Raw genomic sequence first — 27,239 nt, forward strand, 5'->3', positions numbered from 1 at the left:
TCATTGACCGATCACTGAGTATGTGTTTGAAAGAGGCTTAAATGATGAACACAGTTTCTGGAAGTTTTAAAATGTTTCATCACACTGGTTAAACGAAGAGAGTAGCAGTGCTAAAGTCTTTAGTACTGCAATATTACAATATATTACCAATTATCTCCTACTGATTCTAATTTTCAAACTGTGCTCAAAACTCATGTTGTGTTCAGAGATCACATCATTATTTGAGTGTTACTGATAGTTAGTGAGAAAGGATGGAAATTGAGTTTGGCGACTGTTTTTACTATTAAGTTGTCAATTTCGAAATCTACAAGCAGATTAGCCCCTTTAAATATTTGTTATAAACTATTTTGAATTGTTAAGTTTTTAATTTATTACTGTTGCTAAGGTTCCTTTCTCTTGTATTATTTTGTAGAAAAAGCAAACGGATACAATCTTTTAAGTAAAATTTTTGGTGTTCTTTTTCTTTAATTATTTCGAATGAAAAATCCATTTTGTAATCGAATATATCCATTTACTTTTTTAACAGATTCTGAATAGAACTGATTTCTTATTGATAAAACTAAAAATGCTCCATGATATGTAAATTAAAAATAAGAGGGCGGAGAAAGGAAAGATTACTGATGTCAGCTGCATTGGAATATTATGCGGAATCAGCGGCAAAGATTGAAAATGTGTGCTGGACTGGGATTCGAACCTGGAATCTCCTGCTTACTAGGCAGGTGTGTTGACCACTGCGCCACCTAGCACAGAATGCTCAGACTATCTCGGCACGCTTCATGGCCGATCCACATTCTCACTGAACGCCATCTATCCGCAGTCGCTGTCCATTCCTCCATGCTTGCTACTCAGAGATTCATGCAGGAGGTCAGGCATACTTGTGCATCCATACTGAAGAAGGCGGATCCATTGCTTATCATGCACCATGCCACCACGCATTCGTATAATCATATAAAAATGCTCCTTCAAAAAATTGAAATGAACAATTTAGACAGCAGGCAAAATGGAGCATTTAGCAAGAACAACTACATGACAATAGTTAAAATTTCACTAATGAAATAATACAGTAGCCAATATTTATTACCCACTATGTTCTTAAATACTCGTTCTATAACGCGTTGATCTGTAAGTTGACTCCTTTAATCAGAAACATCATTCAAACACAATACTCGTACCAATCTTTCAGAAGCCCAGAACATAATACCTACGATAAATGTTGCTGAGCTGCAACGAATAGCCTGGCATGCGTCCTTTCACTCTGCTCCCAAAAATCGAAGGACAACTGGTACATTATCGTCTGTGCATTGCTGTACCGATTCTTATGTCAAATGTGTGTTGTTCATTTTTAACTGCTGGTGAACTTGTTAGAATAGCACTAATAGCTTCTCCCATTTTCTATGATAACCCAGTATTTCAGTCCAATGGAAATTTTGTGAATCATTTATCCTTTCAAAAAAGTGTTTTATTTAATACCCAAAAATTTTAACGTTTCTCCTATGTCAAATTGAGATACCGGTTGTTTATCTGATCATCAGGAGAAAATTTTTAAAAATGTTTTAAGCGTAACCAAGTGAATACAGAAAAATACGTGATACTCATATCTAAAACAGCGGTATGTGTTTTAACTAGACGGTTTTTCCCATCCCTAGCGTCCAGGGTAATGGTTAAGAGTGTGTGTACGTGTTGGGGGGGGGGGGGGGGTTAGTTGGCTGTGCGAGATAGTATAGGTAAAAATTCACTGTGACGACGTTTTGTTGAGTTAGGACTGGGTTAAGGGTAAGCGTGTAGCAGGGGTAGGAAGTCCCACATTACGTACTTTCCACAGAGTTCCCATGACTTACAACCCTGGCGATCTTGAAAATGAAACTGTCTAAACAAACTGTAAATTTGAAGACTATATCAATTAATCCTACCAAGTGTGTAAGAAAATGGGAGTGCGTAAACAATGTATAGTATATTAAGCAAATTTTTGCTAGTATCAAATATTTTTAATGAATTGTTTGTTATTTACTCAGTTCAATGGTACAATATTTGTGCTACAAAGATTTAAGACGTAAATAAATAAAGAAATAGATAAGGCAGGGATACAGGCTTTGTCGCATACAATCGACTCTTATTTCTATTTCAATAGTGGCAGCCCTGCACGACGACGCTTACAGCAGACGAGACCTGGCACATTGATAGTGTATTGTTTACTCTAGTCAAGCGAGAGGCATGGATGTGTGTGTGATTGTTTTTCTGTAAGTTGCATTGTTTGTAAATTCGACCTACAAATATGGATGAACTGAACAGAGTAAGTACATATGACACGTTATAATCCCTGAGTAATCCTTATGTTAACTTAGTGCACTAAGCACGAGTAATGTGATACTTGAAAATCTTGTACAAGCAGTCCATAAACACATTTTCTCTTTCTGTATTTGCGCAGTTATTTCAGCGAGTGCCTAACTGTACGTCTGATGCTAGTGCATTGTTAGAAAAACATACTGTCTTGTTGTTCATTTGCTATGCCTTTTCAGAGGGCCATGGAAACACGTTAATTAATTTAGTGATAAGCACTTTGAAATCCATGTTGTATGTCATTACTTTAGTTCCTCATCCCATACCGCATATAAATTGTTGCTGAATTATAATAAGAGTTGTATAGATACCAAAACCCCTGCTAACGGAACGAGTGAATTCACAAGTATTATGTTAATGTCGCAGTCAACCGACGACTTTTTTTTTTTACGAAAGCCTCCAACGTCTTCATGGATTTTAGATCCGTATCTCTATGTGTTTATTTTGACAAGACAACTCGACAGTGAGCACTCGAACGCAGACACTTTACAGCATGAAATTAATGTCATACGCTGCACATTCTTTCATAATATTTAAGTAAAATATACATCTTTTGTTTTCTATCTGAAAAAAAGGTTGTGTGTGTATGCGTATGAAATTACCTTGCAGTTTTCCCTGTTTTGAAGTTCCCAAGTTAATTCTTATTTCATATTTACAGACACTGCTGGACCTGTCAGAAGATGATATGCGAAGGTAAGTGTAGTTGATTATAATCTACTTGGAATTATTTGTCAGATGATAAACTTGTGTTGACTATTGAATTTGCAACACTTCCAATAAATCAGTTCATATTTGTTAACTAATAAATTACATATCTAGAAGCAGTCTTTTTTTTTCTCCAACCAGCTGTGACCCTCTTGATTGGCAGTGGGCTCAAAATTTGCAACTTGTAACCTTGAAGTGAAATACCAGTATCTCATTTGAATGTACCAAGTAATTTGTTGGTTTTTCCACCTTTGGGTGTACAAATATTAGGTGTTTTCAGTTATTTCCAGCATACGTTTGCTACAAAATTTATAGCACATAGTGTCTTCCCACCCAAGTCCTCTTGGGAATATTTCATAGTGTTGATTAATTGCAATGATGCATGCTAAATATGAAGGGAATATAGACCTAGCCATACCTACTGCACTACAAACAGCCATAATTTTGCTTAGGAATGTGTTGTGGGAAAACAGTGCTGCAAAGTGAAGTAAGTCATTTGAAAGGCCTGGGAGAGCTGCTCAGCACTTCTTAAAAGTAAACCAAGACAGAGTACTTCTCTTTACATAGTCTCATGTCCATTGACAATGCCTAGAACTTAATTCAAAATGAAGTATGGAACCATTGCTTATGTAGTGTTCCATATGCAGGAAATTGAGGAACCTCTTGCTTTAACCAAACCTAGTAAAGATCAGGCTGTGAGGAAGTACCTGTTGGAAATGGTGAAGCTTGTTGGGTGTTCATACACTGGCATAAAAGGAAAGTCATCTACTTGTACACAAGACACTGAATACACATAACCAACTAAATAATATGTTTGATGAAGGCCAAGCGGTTTAATGGGATCTACCAATACGAGAAGTCAGTTTTGTCCTGTGATGTAATGGTGGTGTGCCATGTGACAACATAGGTCTAAATGTGCAAACAGATAGAGAATAGAACACTGGTAGTATTTTTTGTACATTAATTAACACAAAGTATAGGTGAGGTGGAAAGGTGGATGTTTGAGTTTGCAAAACTAACAAATGTGAATTAGTCGTGACATACTGATCTGTAATATTGCCCAAGGATAGGTTAGGTTGAAAGTTGAGTTTTTTTATGAGTTTGTGAAATGGTATCAAGGGCTTAAGTCCATCTAGGCTGTGTTAAGGACAGTGGGTGGCTGTCTGCCTTGTCACTGCCAGTGAGCTGCAATGACAGGATAGGGCAAGTGTTTCTGAATGGTCCAGTATTTGTACATTGTCTCAAATGTGGCTATGTAACTGACAACACATTCATGTGCAGTGGTATGTTCAATCAAATTTGAAGTGCAGATATGAATATTGTTACACATCTATTGCTTTATTGAAAAGGGTTCTGTTGTTTGACCACAAAATCTTTCTGCTAAATCATATTCACAGTTGTCAAGATGCAACAATTTTTCAGGTGAACATTGTGGTGGTATAAAATAGAATGATCACATAGGTTCAGTTGCAGGCGATCACTCCAGTTCATTGGTAGAATACTGGGAAAATGCAGCCAGCCTACAAAGGAGACTGCTTACAAAACAGTTTTGTGATCCTTCCTATTGTTCGATTGTGAGAGACCAATACAAAATATATGTAACGGGGGGGGGGGGGCATTGACATAAGATAGTATTTTCTAATTTAATGATCATCTGTACCACAAGGCCAGGGTTGTATTAGAATCATTTGAGAAGCACGTTGTGGTTATTTCCTGTAATTTACATCTGGATATTGCCAAAGGCTCTCAGTTGCCATCTATAGTCAGTGATTGCTTGAAAACTATCAAAAAATACTTGTTTGGTGAATGTAAGTGTGTATACTGTAAGTTATGGTACAAGTGTAATTTTTGTTGATAGTACTAGTAACAAAGCAGAGCACCAAGAACAACAGATTAAAAATAGCCAGTATGCCAGTACAAAATGGTTCTTATGGTGGGATGGACAGCTGAGGAAACTGATACATCTCATAGGTAACTCCTCTTTTCCTGCAAACTCCCCACCTCAGAAGAACAACAGATGGCAAGAAAGAGAAGAACTTTATTGCTAATATGACTCCCAAAGCACAGTGCTATAGCAGTGATTTCAGAATGCATCCCTTCTTGCACAGAGAACAACAGTGTTTATGTGTCCCCAAGAGACTGCGTTTCTGATGTGTGACATCTCTGTTCTGTGTGGTTACAGTCCCTGCAGAATGGAGAGAGAGAGAGAGAGAGCTGAAAGAGGCATTCTATTTTTATAAGGAATGTGTATCAGTTCTTGCCCCTCTCCCTCACCACCATCCTACAAGCAGTCACTGTATGTTCTATCTATCTGCTGCCACATGAAGTTGTAGACAAAGAGTCTTGATAAATTCTTGTATTACGGATGAGTAACTATTTTTTATGTTTAAAAAGGTACACTTTAATGTAACTTATTTGCTAACAATAAGCTTGAACAAGAAACAGCGGATAATGGACTGAGCAAAGAGTAATTACTATGATAGCAGTATCAAAAAAATACATAGAAAAAACATAAAAGCACTTTGCCCAAATAACAACACATAAAAAAAGTAGTTAACTCTCAACACTCTTCCATAATTAGTTTTCTTCATAATTTCTCAAGAACCCTGAGTCTGTGGTTTTCTCAGTACGCCAGCAAGTTGACTTGAGCTTTCCAGATGTTTAAACTTATGGTCATTCCATAATATTGCTGAATGAACTTCCTTTGAATGTCAGTATGATTCTTGCCTCTTGTTATTTTTCCTTCATAGTTATTCTTCAACGTATGTATGGCAGCTTGATTGTCAGTACACAGTTCAGTCAAACCTGAAATTTCAAGTTCTTGTCCAAGGTGTCATATCCAACATACACTGCTGATAGAAGAGATGGTGGCTTGATATTCTGCTTGCGTGATTGAAGTTGCCACAAGACGTTGCTTTCGGGAGTAACAGCAATGTGTCCTCCTCGCATGATAAGAACTCCTCTGCAGCTGGAGCATCTTGTTGAGATATTACCTCCATAATCAGGATCAGGAAAGGCAATCAGTGTTGAGTCTCCATCAAAGAATATATCGAACTTCATGGTTCCTTATACGTACTGAAAGCGATGTTCGACCTTTTCCAGTGACTAACCATTGGTTTATTACTAAACCTGCGTAAGTAATTAACAGCAAAACTGACAAGATTTTCATTGACATCGACAAGATTATCTTTATCACCATTCCACACTCCATAGGTGGTGCTACTGGATTCAAATCATCAATCTTAAATCATCATAAGATTTCCATTGTATGCATAGACTGATTTACAAAAATTCCCTCTACACTTATTTTAAATTCCATCCTAAGATATGACATTTAATATCAAAATATTCTGTGAAATGTTATTTCAAACTACTGATTCAGCTTGTTCAAAACTTCAGTAATGCTGTCTGTCTGCCTTCCAGTGACAAACCCTTCATCAACAAACAATGCTATAATGATGCTTCTGTCTTCTTTATCTTCATTACAGTAGATACAAGATCATTGTCAGTGTTAACAAATCCTAGTGACATCAGATAATTTGAGAATTTCTCATTCCAGGTCTTTTGAGCTTGTTTTAGGCCATATAAACTCTTTTTCACCTTGCAAACTTTATTTGTACCATTGTTGAATCCATGAGGTTGATTCATGAAAATTTCTTGTTGCAGATTGCTGTATAGAAATGCGGTCTTTACATCAAAAGTTGTTATTTTCATTGTATATGTACCAGCAAGACTAAGAAGCAGTCTAATTTATTCATAATGTACTACAGGTCTAAAGGTTTCTGAATAGTCCAGTCCTTCCTCTTGCAGCCGGCCGAAGTGGCCGTGCGGTTAAAGGCGCTGCAGTCTGGAACCGCAAGACCGCTACGGTCGCAGGTTCGAATCCTGCCTCGGGCATGGATGTTTGTGATGTCCTTAGGTTAGTTAGGTTTAACTAGTTCTAAGTTCTAGGGGACTAATGACCTCAGCAGTTGAGTCCCATAGTGCTCAGAGCCATTTGAACCATTTCCTCTTGCAGCTAGTACAATTCAGCAGGACTTTTTCTTTGTATCGCACTTCTTCCACTTTTATTTAATGTAAAGACTGCATAATTTATCATTTTGGCCCACATATTCTCATTCAGTCTTCGTGCATGTATTGCTGATTGTGATGACTTGACAACTGTACTTATTTCTCTTTCAGTTCTTCCATTTTGTTGAGGCGTGTACGTGTTGATCCTGATGTGAAACACTCCAAGTTTACCTTAAGGCTTTTTTGTAAGAGCATTCTTTATTTCGGTGCCATAGTCAGACTTTAAACATTTTACTTCCTTCCCAAACTGATTTTTTACCATTTTCAAGAAATTTTCTGATTTGGCAATTTTTTCATCTTCAGTAAATATAGAGTTTGGACATGAGAAAATTCATCTTTAAACAACAGAAAACACCTTACTACTCCTAACAAAGTGAGATTAATTTCAAAAACAAGTCAGCATGAATTACATCCATGGTATTTTCTGCAATCTTCATATTTGTCAGATGAGATTTGGTATGTTGTTTGCAATATATCCATGTATATACAGTAAACCCATACGTACTCATTTCAGTCATCAGCATAAACAGTGCCATTTCTTTTCAGTGGGTCTCTAACATATGCAACATTTTCATGTGCTAACTTTTCGAGCCACATTTTAATTGAGATTGCTGTCGTACATTTGTTGGACTCCTTTGAAAAAAACAACATTTTGTACAGCTGTCGCTTATATCTGCATATTGCTACAGTTTCCAAATTGTCAGTGGTTTTGAAAACTAAGAGGTCCGCATCTGGAGACTGAATATATCCTTTATCTAAGACATGAGTAGCAGAAAATTAAAGTTTATATTCTCCTGAACAATGTCACATCACTGTTCTCCATTCTCTAAGTCAGTGTTGCCCACTCAAGTTCCATCTAGCATTGCCAATCGAGACTTTCATACATTAATTTAGTTTTACTTAATTTATTAACCAGCCCATTCTAAATGTCATGCATTGTTGGTGCCAATATTTTGGTACAAAGTAATTTCTCAATCAGGCTGCAAATTAATGTCATTTATATTGGCAGCAGGTAATTCAACATTGACTAGTGCTTTCATTTCAAACCTATTGATTATTTGCTGTCGGATTTTTTTGCTTACGTTATTTCTGTCTAATGTTACATTTGGGCATTCCCAGGCAAAATGACCACACTATTTGCAGTTGTTGTGTGAATAGTGGTGTCTACAAAATGCTAAATATTTGTCACGTGGTTAGTTTCTGCAGTGTTTCTTTAAAAGTCCAGTTTTGTCACATTTGAATTATTGAAGTGTAGGCTATTTTGCTGACTTCCTTTGCCAAAATGTTCATTTTGTTTTGAGATGAAAAGATTTTGGGACATGTTTGACTGTTCTATCTCATTTAATCTATCTTCTCCCAGACATAAAGATTCAAATAATATTTTTGTCAGATGTTGCTGCATTATCCCATGTGGTACAGAAGTGATGAAGTTTTGGTGTGCCTAATGAGGTGGCGCAGTGGTTAGCACACTGGACTCGCATTTGGGAGGATAACATTTCAAACTCACTTCCAGCCTTCCTGATTTAGGTTTTCTGTGATTTCTCTAAATCTCTTCAAGCAAATGTGGGGATGGTTTTTTGAAAGGGCATGGCCGATTTCCTTCCCTCATCATCCTCTAATGCTTTTCGACTCCGTGAATGTAGAAGAGGGTATCAGTGATCATAAGTCAGTGGTTGCATCAATGACTACAAGTGTAATAAGAAATGCCAAGAAAGAAAGGAAAATATATTTGCTTAACAAGAGTGATAGGGCACAAATCGCAGAATATCTGAGTGACCACCATCAAACGTTCATTTCTGAGGAAGAGGATGTGGAACAAAAATGGAAAAAATTCAGAAACATCGTCCAGTACGCCTTAGATAAGTTCGTACCGACTAAGGTCCAAAGCGAGGGGAAAGATCCACCGTGGTATAACAATCATGTACGAAAGGTACTACGGAAACAAAGAAAGCTTCATCATAGGTTTAAGAGTAGTCGAATCATAGCTGATAAGGAAAAGCTGAACGAAGCGAAAAAGAGCGTAAAGAGAGCAATGAGAGAAGCATTCAACGAATTCGAACATAAAACATTGGCAAACAATCTAAACAAGAACCCTAAAAAGTTTTGGTCATATGTAAAATCGGTAAGCGGATCTAAATCCCCTATTCAGTCACTCGTTGACCACGATGGCACCGAAACAGAGGACGACCGAAGAAAGGCAGAAATACTGAATTCAGTGTTCCGAAACTGTTTCACTGCGGAAAATCGTAACACGGTCCCTGACTTCAGCCGTCACACGGACGCCAAAATGGAAAATATTGAAATAAACGATATCGAAATTGAAAAACAACTGCTATCACTTAGTAGCGGAAAAGCATCCGGACCAGACGAGATACCCGTAAGATTCTACAGTGATTGTGCTAAAGAACTTGCCCCCCTTTCTGTCAGCAATTTATCGTAGATCTCTGGAAGAACGTAAAGTACCTAGCGACTGGAAGAAAGCGCAGGTCGTTCCCATTTTCAAGAAGGGTCATAAATCAGATGCGAATAATTATAGGCCTATTTCGCTTACGTCAATCTGTTGTAGAATAATGGAACATGTTTTATGTTCTCGTATTATGACGTTCTTAGATAATACAAATCTCCTTCATCATAACCAACATGGATTCCGCAAACAGAGATCATGTGAAACTCAGCTCGCCCTATTTGTCCAAGAAATTCACAGTGCCGTAGACACTGGCGAGCAGATTGATGCCGTATTCCTGGACTTCAGGAAGGCATTTGATACGGTTCCGCACTTACATTTAGTGAAAAAAATACGAGCTTACGGAATATCGGACCAGGTTTGTGATTGGATTCAGGATTTCCTAGAAGAAAGAACACAACATGTCATTCTTAACGGTTCAAAATCTGCAGTCGTAGAGGTAATTTCGGGAGTACCGCAAGGAAGCGTGATAGGACCTTTATTGTTTACAATATACATAAATGACTTAGTTGACAACATCGGTAGCTCCGTGAGGCTATTTGCAGATGACACGGTTGTCTACAAGAAAGTAGCAACATCAGAAGACTCGTACGTACTCCAGGAAGACCTGCAGAGGATTAATGAATGGTGCGACAGCTGGCAGCTTTCCCTAAACGTAGATAAATGTAATATAATGCGCATACATAGGGGCAGAAATCCATTCCAGTACGATTATGCCATAGGTGGTAAATCATTGGAAGCGGTAACGACCGTAAAATACTTAGGAGTTACTATCCGGAGCGATCTGAAGTGGAATGATCACATAAAACAAATAGTGGGAAAAGCAGGCGCCAGGTTGAGATTCATAGGAAGAATTCTAAGAAAATGTGACTCATCGACGAAAGAAGTAGCTTACAAAACGCTTGTTCGTCCGATTCTTGAGTATTGCTCATCAGTATGGGACCCTTACCAGGTTGGATTAATAGAAGAGATAGACATGATCCAGCGAAAAGCAGCGCGATTCGTCATGGGGACATTTAGTCAGCGCGAGAGCGTTACGGAGATGCTGAACAAGCTCCAGTGGCGGACACTTCAAGAAAGGCGTTACGCAATACGGAGAGGTTTATTATCGAAATTACGAGAGAGCACATTCCGGGAAGAGATGGGCAACATATTACTACCGCCCACATATATCTCGCGTAATGATCACAACGAAAAGATCCGAGAAATTAGAGCAAATACGGAGACTTACAAGCAGTCGTTCTTCCCACGCACAATTCGTGAATGGAACGGGGAAGGGGGGATCAGATAGTGGTACAATAAGTACCCTCCGCCACACACCGTAAGGTGGCTCGCGGAGTATAGATGTAGATGTAGATGTTTCTAACGACATAAAACACATTGGTCTTGTTCTCCTCCCATTTTGGCAGAATTTGGCAGAATTTGCAAATAATCTGGCTGTCTTTCATAGCTTCACCTTCTGCCACTGAGTCTTCTGTATATTCTTGAATATGAATACAGTTCTGAATAGCTGACTTACTAGTATCGTATTTGTAACTAAACAAATTTCTCTCCAAACTTTCAATTGTTAAATCTGATATATTGCCATGTTGCGTTTCTAATTCTTCAAGCTTTTGACTAGCAGACTTACAGTTTACTATTTTCCTAGCTCTATTGCTGCTGAGATTCAAACCTACAGAAATTTGTCTCTCATGATATTTCTCAGCCCAAGACTTTACACTTTGTTCAGGTTCTCCTTCTGTTGGTTTAACTTTCTGTCTGGCTGCTACCGAAGACAACTTATTCGACTTTAATGTTAAGACTAGTGTGAATCGCAAGGAGACATAATTGACAGTATACTCACCAAGCGGTGGCAGAACACACACATGAAAGAAGAGTAAAATTAGGGCAGTTTTGAAGCCAGTGGCACCTTCGCCTTCCAGCAGAATGGTTGAAGAGGAGGTAGAAGGACTTGAGAGATCTAGGAAAGGGGGTAGATTTCGGAAAAGTCACCCAGAACTGTGGGACAGGGGAGACTTATCAGACAGGACGAGAAGGAAAGACCGATTGTTGGGGACTGCATGAAACGAGATTTGAATATCTCAGAGTTTAAAGATGGAAGACAGGGTAATGTGCAAGACACAGATTACTGCTAAAATATTGTGTACGAGTTAATCAGAGTGAAAAGCTAAGTGCATTGTACATAACAAAGGTGGGAGGGAGATGGCAAAAAATAGACTGGTAAGAAAATTTAAGATGAAGAAAACTGACACGGAATGAAGAAAGGAGTATTTACTGTGAAGAAAATGCTGAGGCGGAAGAAATTAACTCATGTTGAGGCAGACCTGTTAAAACTCCTGGAATCCCTGTATACCCTCTCCAATTAAATTTCACGAGGTCCTATTCCAAATACCACGCCGCTTCTGTCCACATTAAACCTACTAACAAACAACAGTACTTACATTTTGATAGTTGCCATCCTTTCCATGTCAACCACTCTCTCCCATACAGCCTTGGCATTCTAGGCAAACATATTTGTTCAGATGCAGACTCTTTACGGCAGTACATCACCATTCTCACCCCAGCCATCACTGGATGTAATTACCTGACGAGTTTAGTTGAAAAGCAGATTTCCCGGGCCATCACACCCAATCCTGGTACTGATGATCCTCCAAAAAAATAACTTTGGAGCACACCACAGGTCACTCAGTATTATCCTGGTTGGACTGTGTTAATCAGTTACTTCGACAGGGCCACGACTTCTAAAATCATGCTCTGAAATGAGATCCATTTCAGCTGAGATTTTGCCCACCACACCTAGAATAACTTTTCATCACACTGCCAATCTCGGCCATATTTTTGTCAGACCATATGGTTCTTCTGCTCCCACCTCTCTACCCTATGACTCCTACCCATGTGACTGTCCCCACTGCAAGACATGCCCTGTGCATCCTTCTACCACCACCTATACCAGCCTGTAGCTGGCAAAACATATACTATCTAAGGGAGAGCCACCTGTGAAACGACACGTCATATATCAGCTGTTATGTAAATATTGTTCGGCCTTTTACATCAGCATGACTACCAGCAAATCCCCCCCCCCCCCTGGGGCCCAGAGGTTAGAATAGGCCCAAGGTATTCCTGCCTGTCATAAGAGATGACTAAATGGATTATATGGTGCATCGTATTCATCGTGCATCTAGATCTTTAGCCCACTTTCTTGTCGTGGCATTGCAGTCCTGCCCATCCTCCATTTTTTGAGTGAGGACACCTTCCTGGGTGTGTTTTCCTCCACCCAATATGCAGTGTCATTTTCTGCGCCAATTAGGACCATGGAATTCTTTGCATCTCATATCTAGCATGGTAGCCAGTCTGTTGTGGTGGGGCCGCCTTGTACCCTGTTGGTTGTAGCCCCCTGACTACACAGGGTCGCTCTGCTGATGCCTGTGTCGTTAACTCCCCACATATGCCAAAGAGTAGATGTCAGACACCCTGGGGCATCAGGACTCATGGCAATGGCCATCCTGCCAGGTGGCCTTCGCTGCGTGTGGGTGGTACCCTTGGGGAGAGCCATTGGTCGGAGTGGGTGGCATCAGGGCAGATGACACACGATGAAGCATACCACATCATCACTTGCTGGTGATCAAACACCAGCAGTCTCTAAGCGTTCCGAGTCTCAGTGCAATGCAGGGAAGTATGATCCTAAATTGTTCCCCCTCCCTGGCCACACCATGGGAGGAATGCCAGGCTGACAATGGCAGTGAACCTTATTCACCCCGGTACCTCGTATGTAGGAGAGCTGATGGGGAAGCCTCAGCTTTTGTAGAGCATTTAGAGGACAAGTTTGGGGAGGTGGAGGGCTTGTTCAAACTGCGGTCAGGGTCAGTCTTGATAAAAACGGCATCCTCTGTCCAGTCACGGGCATTATTCACTTGTGACAAGCTGGAGGATGTTACCGTTACCATCACACCTCATAAGAGCTTAAATATAGTCCAGGGTAGTATATTCCACAGGGACCTTCTTTTACAGCCTGACGGCGAGCTGCATGCCAACTTAGAGCGATGAGGAGTTCATTTCATCTGGCACACCCATCGGAGTCTGAGGGATAATCAGATTGCCACCGGTGCCTTCATCTTGGATTTTGAGGGTTGCATATTACCCAAGAAGGTCAAGGTGTGATGCCAAGCCATATATCCCTCCCCCAATGTGGTGCTTTAAGTGCTGGAGGTTCTGCCATATACCCTTCCCGCTGTACTTCCAGCATCATGTGTCAAGATTGTGGACGTCCATCCCATCCCAATACTCCATGTGCCCCACCTCCCATCTGTGTCAACTGCGGAGAGCATCATTCCCCTTGCTCATCAGACTGCAGGATTTTACAGTGAGAAAGGAAAATCATTGAATACAAGACCCTGGACCGACTAACCTACACTGAGGCGAAGATGAAATCTGAGCAGCTACATCCTGTGGCTAGAACCTCCTCTTATGCGCTGCTACGAGAACAGTTGTAGCCCCATCAGTTCTGCGAGTTCCAGTCGGCTCTGAGCCAGAAGACTTCGCCTGCCCCCCTTGATGGTGGGGGGGGGGGGGGGGCACTTCCCTCCCTGTTGCTCCCGCACCACCTACCTCAGGAGCACTGTCCCCCCAACCATTGGGGACACCAGTCCCCGCTTCTCAACTGGAGAAGCGTAAGTTTTCTTTGGCTCCTCTCACTGGGAAGGAGTCTCTTGGGTCACTCCCTTCCCAGATTTCTGCTAGCGGTAAAGATGACACCAGCCAGTGGCTGAAGTGCCCAAAAGCAGCTGGTCATAGGGCTTCACGGTCATCCTCAGTCCTGGAGACAGAATCAGTGAAGCCCTCCCAGCCATAGAAACCCAAGGATCAGCGAGAAAAATCCAGAAAGAACACCCCCCAAGACCAAGGGAATTGCAGTGGCACCCACACCACCGCTGCCTACAAGCTCTGCGTCTGAGGATGAGGTAAAGATTCTGGCATCTGCTGAGGACCTAGATCTCGCCAGACAGTCATACACAATAGATGCAGCCTGTTCAGGAAATAAGTTGGTGGCAGCAAGTGACCCTGAGGCGTAGCGTACCTCATTGAGTGTTTCATGCCTTCTTAGTCTCACAATCATGTCATCCTCCAGTGGAATTGTGGCGTTTTTTTCCACCACCTGGCTGAGCTACGGCAACTGCTAAGCTTTACACCTGCTTTCTGCATTGCCCTCCAGGAAACCTGGTTCCCGGCAATGCGGTCTCCTGCCCTTCATGGCTACAAGGGATAATACCAGAACCGTAGTGAATATAATGGAGTGTCAATTGGAGTTTGTGTTTATGTCCTGAACTCAGTATATAGTGAACCTGTACCCCTTCAAAGTCCTCTTGAAGCTGTGGCTGTCAGGATGCGGATGACTCAGGAAATAACTGTCTGCAATGTATATCTTCCTCCAGATGGTGCAGTACCCCTGAAGAATTGGCTGCACTGATTGATTAACTCCCTGAACCTTACCTACCTTTGGGAGATTTTAACACCCAGAACCCCTTGTGGGGTAGCACCATGCTTACTGGCCGTGGCAGAGATGTCGAAAATTTACTGTTCCAACTCAACCTCTGCCTCTTAAATACTGGGGCTGCCACACATTTCATTGTGGCTCATGGTAGTTACTTGGCCATTGATCTATCAATTTGCAGCCCAGGACTCCTCCCATCTGTCCACTGGAGAACACGTGACGACCTGTGTGGTAGTGACCACTTCCCCATCTTCCTGTCACTCCCCCACTGTCATGCCCATGATTGCCTACCCAGATGGGTTTTAAACAAGGCAGGCTGGGTAGCCTTCACCTCTGCTGTCACCGTTGAATCTCCCCCACGTAGTGCCATCGATGTTGTGATTGAGCAGGTCACTACAACAATAATTTCTGCAGCGGAAAACTTGATCTCTAATTCTTTAGGTTGCCCCCAGTGAAAGACAGTCCCTTGTTGGTCGTCGGAAGTCATTGAGGCAATTAAAGAACATTGGCAAGCTCTACAGCAACATAAGTGGCACCCTTCCCTAGAGCAACTAATGGCCTTTAAGCAGCCCACGTTCACCTGCTTATGAAACGACGGAAACAGGAGTGTTGGGTAGGTATGTGACAACCATTGGGTGCCAAACGTCACCCTCATATGTCTGGAAAAGATCAGACGTCTTTTTGGGTACCAGACCCCAATAGGTGTCCCTAGCGTTAACATCAATGGTGTGCTCTCTACCAACGCAAATGCAATTTCCAAGCACTTTGCTGAGCACTATGCTTGAGCCTATGCATCGGAGAACTGCCCTCCTCAAATGACAGATGGAAAGGAAAGTCCTCTCGTTCACTACATGCCACAGTGACCCCTATAATGCCCCATTTGCAGAGTGGGAGCTCCTCAGCGCCCTTGCACATTGCCCCAACATAGCTCCTGGGCCGGATCGGATCCACAGTCATAGATTAAACATCTCTTGTCTGACTACAAGCGATATCTCCTCGTCATCTTTCAACCGGATCTGGTGTGATGGCGTGTTTCCATCACAATGGCAGGAGAGCACCATCATACAGGTGCTAAAACCCGGTAAAAATCCGCTTGATGTGGATAGCTATCAACCTCACCAACATTCTCTGTAAGCTGCTGAAACATATGTTGTGTTAGCGGTTGGGTTGGATCCTGGAGTCACATGGCCTATTGTCTCCATGTCAGGGTAGCTTCCGCCAGGGTCACTCTACCACTGATAATCTTTTGTCCCTTGATTCTACCTTCTGAACAGCCTTTTCCAGGTGCCAACATCTGGTTGCCGTCTTTTTTTTTTTTTTTTACTTGCGTAAAGCATACGACACAACCTAGTGACTTTGTATCCTTGCCACATTGTATGAGTGGGGTTTCCAGGGCCCACTCCCGATTTTTATCCAAAACTTCCTGTCGTTCCGTATTTTCCATGTCCAAGTTCCTACCATAGTACCCCCAAATGCAGGAGAATGGCGTTCCACAGGGCTCCGTATTGAGTGTCTCTCTAATTTTAGTGGCCATCAACAGCTTAGCAGCAGCTGTAGGGCTGTCAGTCTCCCCTTCTCCATATGTGGATGACTTCTGCATTTCGTATTGCTCCTCCACTACTGGTGTTGCTGAGCGGTGCCTACAGGGAGCCATTCACAAGGTGCAGTCATGGGCTCTAGCCCACGGCTTCCAGTTTTCAGCCGCGAAGTTGTGTGTCATGCCCTTCTGTCGACACTGTACCATTCATCCGGAACCTAAACCTTATCTTAATGATGATCCACTCACTGTAGTGGAGACGTGTCAATTCTTAGGGCTGGTTTACGATGCCCTGTTGACTTGGCTACCTCACCTTCATCAGCTTAAGCAGGAGTGCTGGCAGCACCTCAATGCTCTCCACTGCCTGAGCAACACCAACTGGGGTGCAGATCACTCTACACTGCTGCAGCTCTACAGAACCCTTATTCAATCCCGCCTTGACTATGGGACCCTGGTTTACGATTCGACGGCACCCTCAGTGTTGCGTTTGCTCCATCCATTCCACCACTGTGGCGTTCGCCTAGCGACGGGTGCTTTTAGAGCAAGTTCGGTGACCAGTGTCCTGGTGGAGGCCAGATTCCCTACATTGCGGATCCGACATGCACAACTGCTCACCAGTTATGTCGCACACATTCATAGTTCTCCTGAGCATCTGAATTACTTTCTCCTTTTCCCACCTGCGACAGTGCATCTCCCACATCGGTGGCCCAGGTCAGGGCTCACGATTGCTGTTCTTGTGGGATCCTTTCTCTTCGAACTGGAGTCCTTCCCTTTATCACCTCTACTTGAGGTCCATTCGCTTACACTTCCATGGTGTACACCTTGGCCACAGCTTTGTCTAGACCTTTTGCATGGCCCTAAGGACTCCGTTAACCCCGCCGCTCTCTGCTGTCACATCCTCTTGGTTCTTCACGTGTTCTGGGACTCTGAAGTTGTTTACACTTATGGCTGATGGTAATGTTGGCTTTGCCTATGTCCACAGAGGTCATATTGAACAGCATTCCTTGCCTGCTGGCTGCAGTGTATTCACTGCAAAGCTTGTGGCCATATCTCGTGCACTTCAGTACATCCGTTCCTGTTCTGGTGAGTTGTTTCTTCTCTGTTCTGACTCCCTGAGCAGTTTACAAGCTATCGACCAGTGCTACCCTCACCATCCTTTGGTAGCGAACATCCAGGGGTCCACCTCTGCCCTGGAACGGTCCAGTCGTTCAGTGTTGTTTGTGTGGACCCCAGGACATGTTGGAATCCCAGGCAACGAACTTGCTGACAAGTTGGCCAAACAGGCTAAATGGAAACCACTCTTGGAGATGGGCGTCTCTGTAACTCACCTGCGTTCTGTCTTACACCGCAAGGTTTTTTGGCTTTGGGAGACGGAGTGGCATAACAGTATGCACAACAAACTGCGTGTCATTAAGGAGATTGCGAATGTAAGGAAGTTTGCCCTGCGGGTTTCTCGCAGGGAATCAGTTGTCCTTTGTCAACTCCACATTTTCCGTGTGTGGCTCACACATGGTTACCTCCTCCGTCGCGAGAACCCACCTCCCAAATGAGTCATCAACCTCTCGCTGGACTGCCCACTTTTAGCCCAGCACCCTACCTTCGGTGTTGGACAACAATGCCTCAACAGCAGCTTTAGTTTTATGTTTTATTCGTGAGGTTGGGTTTTATCATTTGATCTGAGTTTTAGTGCATGTCCTTTGTCCCTCTGTGTCCTCCACCCTAGGGCTTTTAGGGTGGAGGTTTTAATGTGTTGCAGAGTGGCTGGCTTCTCCTTTTTTTAACTCATGGTCAGCCAGCCATGGTAATCTGCTTTCTTGTTTTTAATTTCATCTCCCTGTTTCTTGCATCTCTCTGTGGTTTTATTGTCCTGTTTTGTCCATTGTGGAGTTTTTGTCCTCCTCTTGTTCTTCTGGTTCTTCCTTTCTCATGTTATTGTGCCATAAGCCATCTTTGTTTTCTTCTTTTCCTTGGGTAATTGTTCTACTGGGAACAAGGGACCAATGACCTCACAGTTTGGTCCCCCCCCCCCCCCCCTTTAAACCAACCAACCACCAAATTATCAGTTAGGATAAACAGGCATCGGCAGAGGGTTTATACTGGCAACAAACAATACCCTGTTGCAGAGCATGCTCAACACACACTCTTGACCTCAGTGCCTGTTTCACCACATGCACCATCTGGATTCTTCCCTCAGACAGCAGTTTCTTAGAAATTTACAGGTGGGAACTAACGCTACAAGAAGTCCTTGGTTCTCGGCACCCACCTGGCCTTAATTGACAATAATTTCTTCAGTCTCAGCATTTCTTCATAGTAACTACTCCTTTCTTCAGTCCATTTTAGTTTTCTACATTTTTTATTTCTCGTTGTTCCCGTCTCATCTCTGTCACGTACAGAGCTTTTCACTCTTATTAACTCGTGCGCAATGTGTTAGCAGTAATCTCTGACTTGCATATTACCGTGCCTTCCATCTTTAAACTCTTAGGTTTTCAAATCTCATGTGGTGCAGTCCCCAGCAATCAGTCCTTCCTTCTCATCCCGTCTGGTAAGTGTCTCCTGACCTGCGGTTCTGGGCGACTTTTTCAAAATCCAACCCTTTTCCTAGACCTCTACAGTCCATTTCCTTCACCCCCTCTTCCTTCCCCTTCAGCCCTTCTGCTAGGAGAAGGAGCCACTGGGATCCAAAAGCGTGCATAATTGTAAACCTGCTTTTGTGTGTGTGTGTGTGTGTGTGTGTGTGTGTGTGTGTGTGTGTCACCACTTGGTGAGTAGATTTTTTTTTTATCTATCCAGTTGTCAAGGAGACATGTTGACATTTCTGTAATGATCCTCTGACAAAAGTTCCAACTGTGACTTAATAGAATGCATTGATAATAGACAAATTTACTATGTGAACTTAAAGCACCTAACTGACTTTTCTGACTGTACTTTGACTGACAAAAAGTAATCCGTGACTTTCATTCACTGCAACTAACATGTCATCTGATGCTACTTCCAATTATTTGCTGATATGCAGTGTGTCACAGACCTGTTTGTGTGCTCCTTTATAGAAGCTGACAAATAGTTACGTATCTAATTTTTACTTGTGTGTATCTAGCCCCATAACCTCTTCATAAATTCTTTTTTTAGGGATAAGTAACTATTTTGATATACTTAAAGGAGTATACTTTAATGTAACTTACTCACTTGCGATATGCCTGAAGAAGAAACAACAGACAACTGACTGAGCAAAGAGTAATTAATATGTACAGCATTATCAAAAAGTAAATGGGAAATATGTAAAAGCACCTTACTCAACATATAACAAGATGAAGTAGAAAAATGGTTAACTCTCAACAAAGATTCTCCCACAGAACTCATTATGCAGCTTCCTTGGCCATTCCTTCTATTTGGGAAGCTTATCACACACACGACAGAGCTGTTTGAGAGGCTCTTAATGCCACCAAATGTATATATCTAGAAGAGGGGCAGAACATGCACTTCAGCACTGGTACAGCATCATTCATTTCCATTGATCCCTCAGTATGCTCCCCAGCCCTTGTACACAATGCTAAATGTTAAGTGATCAATGACTTGCACTCTAATGATAATTTCCCAATCTGGATTCACCTGCCAGATAGAGCAGTGAGCAAAAGACAACTGCTACAATGATTGTTCAGTATACAAACTGGAAGCTGTGTTTGTACAGTGTCACAGTGTCCAGAAAAGGGTGTACCATATTATGAGGCATGTTTTTTAAAAGTACCATTTTGCCACACCGTGGCCGCAGCGCTGTGATCGGCGTTCTGCACATGCGCACTGGGTACCTACATCTGTTGTCTATGCACTGACGCCATTACAGTCTGATTCTTCCTTGTTTACATTGTGTACTGAGTGTTTAAGATACCTCCGATAATCGTTAGTCCCGTCAACTGTGAAGTATAGGCTGTTATAAGATTTCTTAGTGCTAAAGACCTAAAAGTGATTGATATTCATTGTGAGATCTGTGCAGTTTACGGAGAAAACATTATAAGTGATTGAATGGTAAGAAAGTGGGTGAGAGCATTTAAAGATGGCCGCACAAATGTGCATGATGAACAACATAGTGGGCGTCCTTCGGTCTTTAATGAAAGTTTGGTGCAGGAAGTGGACAATAAGGTGAGAGAAAACGGACACTTTACGATTTCCTCCTTGCGGGATGACTTTCCTAATGTTTCTCGTAGCGCTTTGTATGGCATTGTGACCGAGTACTAGAATTACCGAAAATTGTGCGCACATTGGGTACCGAAAATGTTGATGGATGTGCACAAAACCAAATGTTTAGACAGTGCATTGATTTTCCTTGAGCGGTACCACAACGACGATGATGATTTCTTAAGCCAAATAGTTACTGGCGATGAAACATGGGTGGCCTATGTCACACCAGAATCAAAGTAACAGTCCATGAAATGGCAGCATTCAGATTCACCCAGAACAGTGAAGTTTAAGCAAACAATTTCTGCCCGGAAAATCAGGTGCACAGTTTTTTGGGACAGAAAAGGAGTATTGCTTGTGGAATTTCTGCTTCGTAATGAGACAATCAATGCAGCAGCTCACTGTAAGACATTGCACAATCTGCACCGTTCAATTCAGAACAAAAGACGTGGCAAGTTGAGCAAGGGCATTGTTTTGCTGCAAGACAATGCCCATCTGCATGTGACGAATCAGACCAAAGATCTCATCACATCTTTTCGATGGGAAACTCTTAGATCATCCTCCGTACAGCCCTGATCTTGTGCCCAGTGACAATCATCTGTTCCTGCACTTGAAGAAACACCTGGGCGGTCAGCGTCTTCAAGACGATGACGAAGTCAAAACAGTGGTGATGCAGTGGTTAACAAGTCAGGCGGCAGACTTCTATGAGGATGGTATTTAAAAACTGGTACAATGTTATGACAAGTGCCTCAATATTGATGGAAATTATGTAGAAAAGTAGATTAAGGTACAGGCTTTCGTGTAAATATAAATTATTGAGATATCTTAGCACGCCTTTTTTAAATTTCAAAATGGTACTTACATAAAAAACACACTTCTTACCAATATTATCCACCACACTGCTCAAGTATCCATACAAGAGTCTTCAGACCAGCTACAAAGCAGACCTGTCCCCTTGTAGTGTGAGGTATGCAACTCCTCAAGATTGCAGCTTTTCATAGGTTCAAGAGTCAGCTGACTGAGGGTGCTACCTCATTGAATTATTTAAGGAGAGCACGAAGAGATCATAGCAGCGGGTCTTGATTTTATAGGCCAACCCACTAGAAGTATAGTTGTATAGGAGACAGTCAGGAGGAGATGGAGTAATTCACATTCACTGCTGCATTGTGAAATAGAAGTCTCTTGACCAACCCATGAGATGTTGCCCACACAATAGCAAAACATTTTGACAGACTTAACACCTTCGTCTGTCAGATTCAACTCCACAGAGTGATTGAAGGGAGAGGTTGTTGCAACTTCAGTTCAACCAATGATCAGCAGGTCTTTGTCCATATTGAACTGGATTGTGTGAAGCACGTGATACATAACCTGGTCACCGTGTGAGACAGTACAGCAAGTTGACCGAGCGAGGTGGCGCAGTGGTTAGACACTGGACTCGCATTCGGGAGGACGACGGTTCAATCCCGCGTCCGGCCATCCTGATTTAGGTTTTCCGTGATTTCCCTAAATCACTCCAGGCAAATGCCGGGATGGTTCCTCTGAAAGGGCACGGCCGACTTCCTTCCCCGTCCTTCCCTAATCCGATGACCACGCTGTCTGGTCTCCTTCCCCAAACCAACCAACCAACCAACAGCAAGTTGCAACATCTTCCAGGAATAAGTAAAGATGTCCTAACCCTCTTTAATTATCTTTATCAGACAGGAAAGTTGCCCAACTCATGAAAGGAAGCCATTTTCATCACCCTCCCGGAAGCTGAGCCCAATTAGCTCCTTGTCAATTGTGTTGGAAATATGTAGGAGTGGGTGGTCAGCTGTCACCGTTTCTGCGTCTAAGATTCTAGAAAGTCCCTTAGTGATTTTTAGTGTGGTTTCAGGGAGTATCATTCTGCCTCCAAAAACCTTACCAGTATCACTTCACATCTAAAAACCTGTTCCCACTGGAAGGGTCTGTACAGCAGCCTTTGCTGTGAAGATATCATGAAGTGATATAATTTTTGACATTGCAAAGGCCTATTATATACTACATGGAGGCGTGATATCCATAGGTAACTTCTTGAATGGGACTTCTGAGGCCATATTCTCATATGTATAGAATACTTCCTGTCCTAATGTTTTAAATAGTGGTGTCTGTGACCACATGTACGAACACTTTGATCAAGAGAACAGTGTCCTTCAGTGTCAGCAGTAAGAAATCCTGCCCAGTGTGTGTTGTTTGGGGCCGAGTTCTCCACTTTTGTTTCCTCTTCCAGCCTTGCAGTAACAACTTCTCCTTTGCATCTGATGATAAGGCTGAAGTAGCTGACATAGAAGACAGGTTTTAACTTTTTAACTGTAAAGTCTGAGCATGTCCTTTTTAACCATTCATGTTCTGTTTTACAATTGCGTGAACTGATGACACATTGCTTTCTCACCAGTGGAAATACATCAGTTATGACTGTGAGAGATTGGACATTCTTGGGCCCTTTGTGGAGAACTGACTGCGTTTTAGAGATGAGTGTGGCTTGTTTTAAAGTGCCATATCAATGTTTGAGCATATTATTATTCCCAGAATTGGTTTGGATTTCAGAAATTTTAAGAATAAATGCATTCCAAATTTAACGTCCTGTCCATACGAAAAAATCTTCACCTCATTCTTGTAAGAAGTAACTTCAGAAGATGGTTACATTAACAATTGTGGATCGTTAGGTCACTGTTGACATCTGTACGAATCCTTGACCAGCAGAACTATCAAATGAGAACTCCATAACAGACTATGTATTAACATTTGTAGTAAAACATGTTTGTCTATAAAGTTCATGTACTTGTTGTGCAACCATTTATATAAAATGGACTCATGCTTTGTAAACCTAAACATCCTGTAATTTTGTGCAAATAAATTACATTGATACATAGTGTGACATCACAACTTGTTATAACGTCAAGTTTAACACATATATTTCAGAACGACACAACACATATAAGACACAGAGTAAGTTGACAAGCAAGACATGTGTACACATTAGCATTCGAATGAGCACTGAGTCCCAGTCTAGCGGCCGCTGCTCGGTTGGCCGCTTAGGTGGCGCAGCTGCTGCATGGCTCGCAGACAGTGCCGCACGTAGAGGACGCGCGTAATTGCGCGGCGGCGCTTTGAATGATCGGCTAGTCACAACACTTTTCCCCCCTTTGAAATTGTTGCACTGGTCTTGATGGAGGTGTCCTGGAGATGGCTAACGTCCATAGGCGTTGTGTGACCCGCCGTAAAGTCTTGAGGAGGAGGCTTCCCGTACGGAAGTTTCCCCGATGATAACGGGTCGAGATGACAGGAGACGTAGGGGTAGACTCTGCTGGGGCCCCATGCACCAATCTGCCCCTTGCAGCAAGTCCAGTTGATATGACAGGAGACATGGGCAATGTGTAGACGTCCATTGGAGGAGGAGGCGAGTAGATTTGCTCTGACAGAGGATGGTCATCCGGTTCCTGCATGGGCACGTCTCCTGGTGGCGTGCATTCTTGTGCTGGCATCGCGATGACGGTGAGAGGGCTGCGTTGTGAGTATTGAGAGATGCCAAGATCCCGAGTGTCAGGTAGAGCCGAAGGTGGTGTAGCGGCATTCGGAACAGGCGTTGCCAGCACACGAGGCCGAAGCTGGTCCGAATGACGCACTGCAACACCCGTGTCCGTCTGGATTTCATACAGGCGTCTGCCACGGTGTCGTAAGATGCGGCCCGGGCTCCATTTTGGCCGCCTGCCATATCCCCGTACCCAGACGAGGTCATCGGCGGTGAACCGGCCAAGTGAAGGCACACGCGGCCGTTAGGTGGAAGGCCGCAGAAGATGTAGCGTGCGGGGCTGTCGGCCATGTAAGAGCTCAGCCAGGCTGTGGTCGCCCATGGGGGTGAAACGGTAAGACGCCAGAAACTGGAGAAGCGCATCATCCGCAGCAGAAGTCAAAAGTTTCCGCATCTGAGCCTTAAATGTGCGGACCAGTCGTTCAGTCTCACCGTTGGATTGTGGATGGAACGGCGGGGCCGTGACATGCATAACGCCGTGATGAGCACAAAAATCCGCAAATTCGGAAGAGGCAAATTGCGGACCATTATCAGTAACAAGAGTAGAGGGGAGGCCTTCCAAAGAAACAATGCGGGCGAGAGCACTGGTGGTTGCCGCGGTGGTAGGCGACGTGCGACGTGCAACAGACAGTGAAAGGAAAGTTAGAGTAGGCGTCAATTACGAGGAGCCAATAAGTACCTAAAAAAGGTCCCGCAAAGTCAGCATGAATGTGCTCCCAGGGCTTCTCAGGCGAAGACCACGGTGACAAAGATGACTTCGGGGCAGCGGCCTGTGATGCACAAGGGCCGCAGGCAGCAATCATGTGTGCTATTTCAGAGTTGATGCCAGGCCAGTACACATGACGGCGCGCCAGAGATTTTGTGCGAGACACACCCCAGTGCCCTTGTTGAAGGAGGCGCAAGACCGAAGCTCGCAAAGATGCAGGTACCACAACACGCGGCGAAGCATTGTCAGTGGAAAGGAGGATAACATCATCCCTAGCCGTGAGGCGGTAGCGCAAAGCGTAGTAGTTCCGCAACGGATCAGAAGTCTTAGCGGACGGGCGATCTGGCCAACCCTTCTGAATACAGCATAAAACCCGGGAGAGGGTAGGGTCAGATCCCGTAGCAGCCGCCAGCCTGTCCCTAGTGATGGGGGATCCGTCCACAACCCGCTGCTCGGCAACATCCAGGTGGAAACACAAAAGTTCGTCCCTATCGAATGCCTGATCAGGACCCATGGGAAGGCAAGACAGAACATCAGCATTTGCATGTTGAGCCATTGGCCGGAAATGAATCTCATAACTGAAACGAGACAAGTAAAGAGCCCAACGCTGGAGGCGGTGTGCAGCCTTGTCGGGAAGTGACGTTGATGGATGAAACAAGGAAACAAGTGGTTTGTGATCCGTAACAAGATGAAATTTTGAGCCATAGAGAAAAAACACCAAACTTATGAAGAACATAAATAATGGCCAAAGCTTCTTTCTCAATTTAAGAATACTTTTGTTGGGCACCCGTGAGCGTTTTGGAGGCATAAGCAATGGGTTGTTCCGAACCGTCAGAAAAACGGTGTGCTAGGACTGCACCGACCCCGTATTAAGATGCGTCTGTGGCAAGAACTAGATGTTGGCCAGGTCGATAAGTAGCCAGGCACGGGGCCTGTTTCAGCATAGTCTTCAATTTCTGGAAAGCCGCATCGCATGTCGCGGACCAGTGAAAAGGCACGTTTTTATGCAACAGGCGATGCAACGGCTGAGCCACCGAAGCTGCAGACGGTAAAAACTTGTGATAGTATGCTATTTTCCCCAAGAAGGCCTGCAGTTCCTTAACAGATGTAGGGCGAGGAAGGGCATTGATCGCAGCGACAGTTTGCTGAAGCGGACGAATACCATCCTGAGAGAGTTGAAACCCCCAAGTACGTGATAGATGCCTGAAAAAATTGTGATTTGTGAAGATTACACTTAAGACCGTCAGTCTGTAAGACATGAAAAACTGTGCGGAGATTTTGAAGATGTTCTTCAGTGGTGGAGCCAGTGACAACAATGTCGTCCATGTAATTGATACACCCAGGGACAGGGTGCAATAGTTGTTCCAAGAATTGCTGAAAGAGAGCAGGGCGCTAGCAACCCCGAATGGCAAGGGTTGGTATTGATAGAGGCCAAAAGGCGTGTTAAGGACCAGAAACTCTCGGGAAGCAGCGTCGAGAGGAAGTTGATGATAAGCTTCTGACAGGTCAATTTTAGAAAAATACTGGCCTCCAACAAGTTTAGTGAACAGTTCTTCAAGGCGGGGCATAGGGTAAGTGTCGATGAGCCATTGAGCATTTACAGTGGCTTTGAAATCGCCACAGAGACGAATATCACCATTTGGCTATGGAACGAAAACTAATCTAATCTAATCTAAAAACTGAGTCCCAGTCTAGCGGCCGCTGCTTGGTTGGCCGCTTAGGTGGCGCAGCTGCTGTATGGCTGGCAGACAGCGCCGCACATAGAGGACGCGCGTAATTGCGCGGCGGCGCTTTGAATGATCGACAAGTCACAACACAACTATAAAGATTTTGCAAATAAACTTTCAGTTCTCTCTCTCTCTCTCTCTCTCTCTCTCTCTCTCTCTCACACACACACACACACACACACACACACACACACACACGCGCGCACACTCTCTTTCTCTCTTGTGTGACATTGCTTTCCTAAAGATTCAGATATGTGGGATTAATTGTGGTTGAAGGAAAAAGAGTACTTTTGTTCTCTGTTTTTAGCAAAGTTCTTGTCGGAAATGACCAGTACGGTTTATATTAAGGCAGCGTCAATGTACTTGAAAGTATTGGTGGAAGTAAACTTTAAAGCTTCACTTGCCAGAGACAGCTTTCTCATGTAAAATAAAAAATATGACTAACAAGTTTGTGTTAGTAAATTGAGTGATATTGATAAAAAAC

General features: G+C 43.2%; 1 protein-coding gene across 1 annotated transcript in view; it reads left to right on the forward strand.

Moving 5' to 3' along the window:
* Positions 1-2,168: 2,168 nt before the first annotated feature.
* The window catches only part of LOC126199171 (RING finger protein 121), a 108,859-nt gene continuing 83,788 nt past the window's right edge, over positions 2,169-27,239 (forward strand). Inside the window, exons 1-2 of the mRNA XM_049935930.1 lie at positions 2,169-2,290; positions 2,996-3,030. Of these exons, the coding sequence (XP_049791887.1) occupies positions 2,273-2,290; positions 2,996-3,030 (53 nt within the window). The 5' untranslated portion in view covers positions 2,169-2,272. The remainder of the gene's footprint in view (positions 2,291-2,995; positions 3,031-27,239) is intronic.

The sequence above is a fragment of the Schistocerca nitens genome, chromosome 8 (genome assembly GCF_023898315.1).
Source record: "Schistocerca nitens isolate TAMUIC-IGC-003100 chromosome 8, iqSchNite1.1, whole genome shotgun sequence".
NCBI lineage: Eukaryota > Metazoa > Arthropoda > Insecta > Orthoptera > Acrididae > Schistocerca > Schistocerca nitens.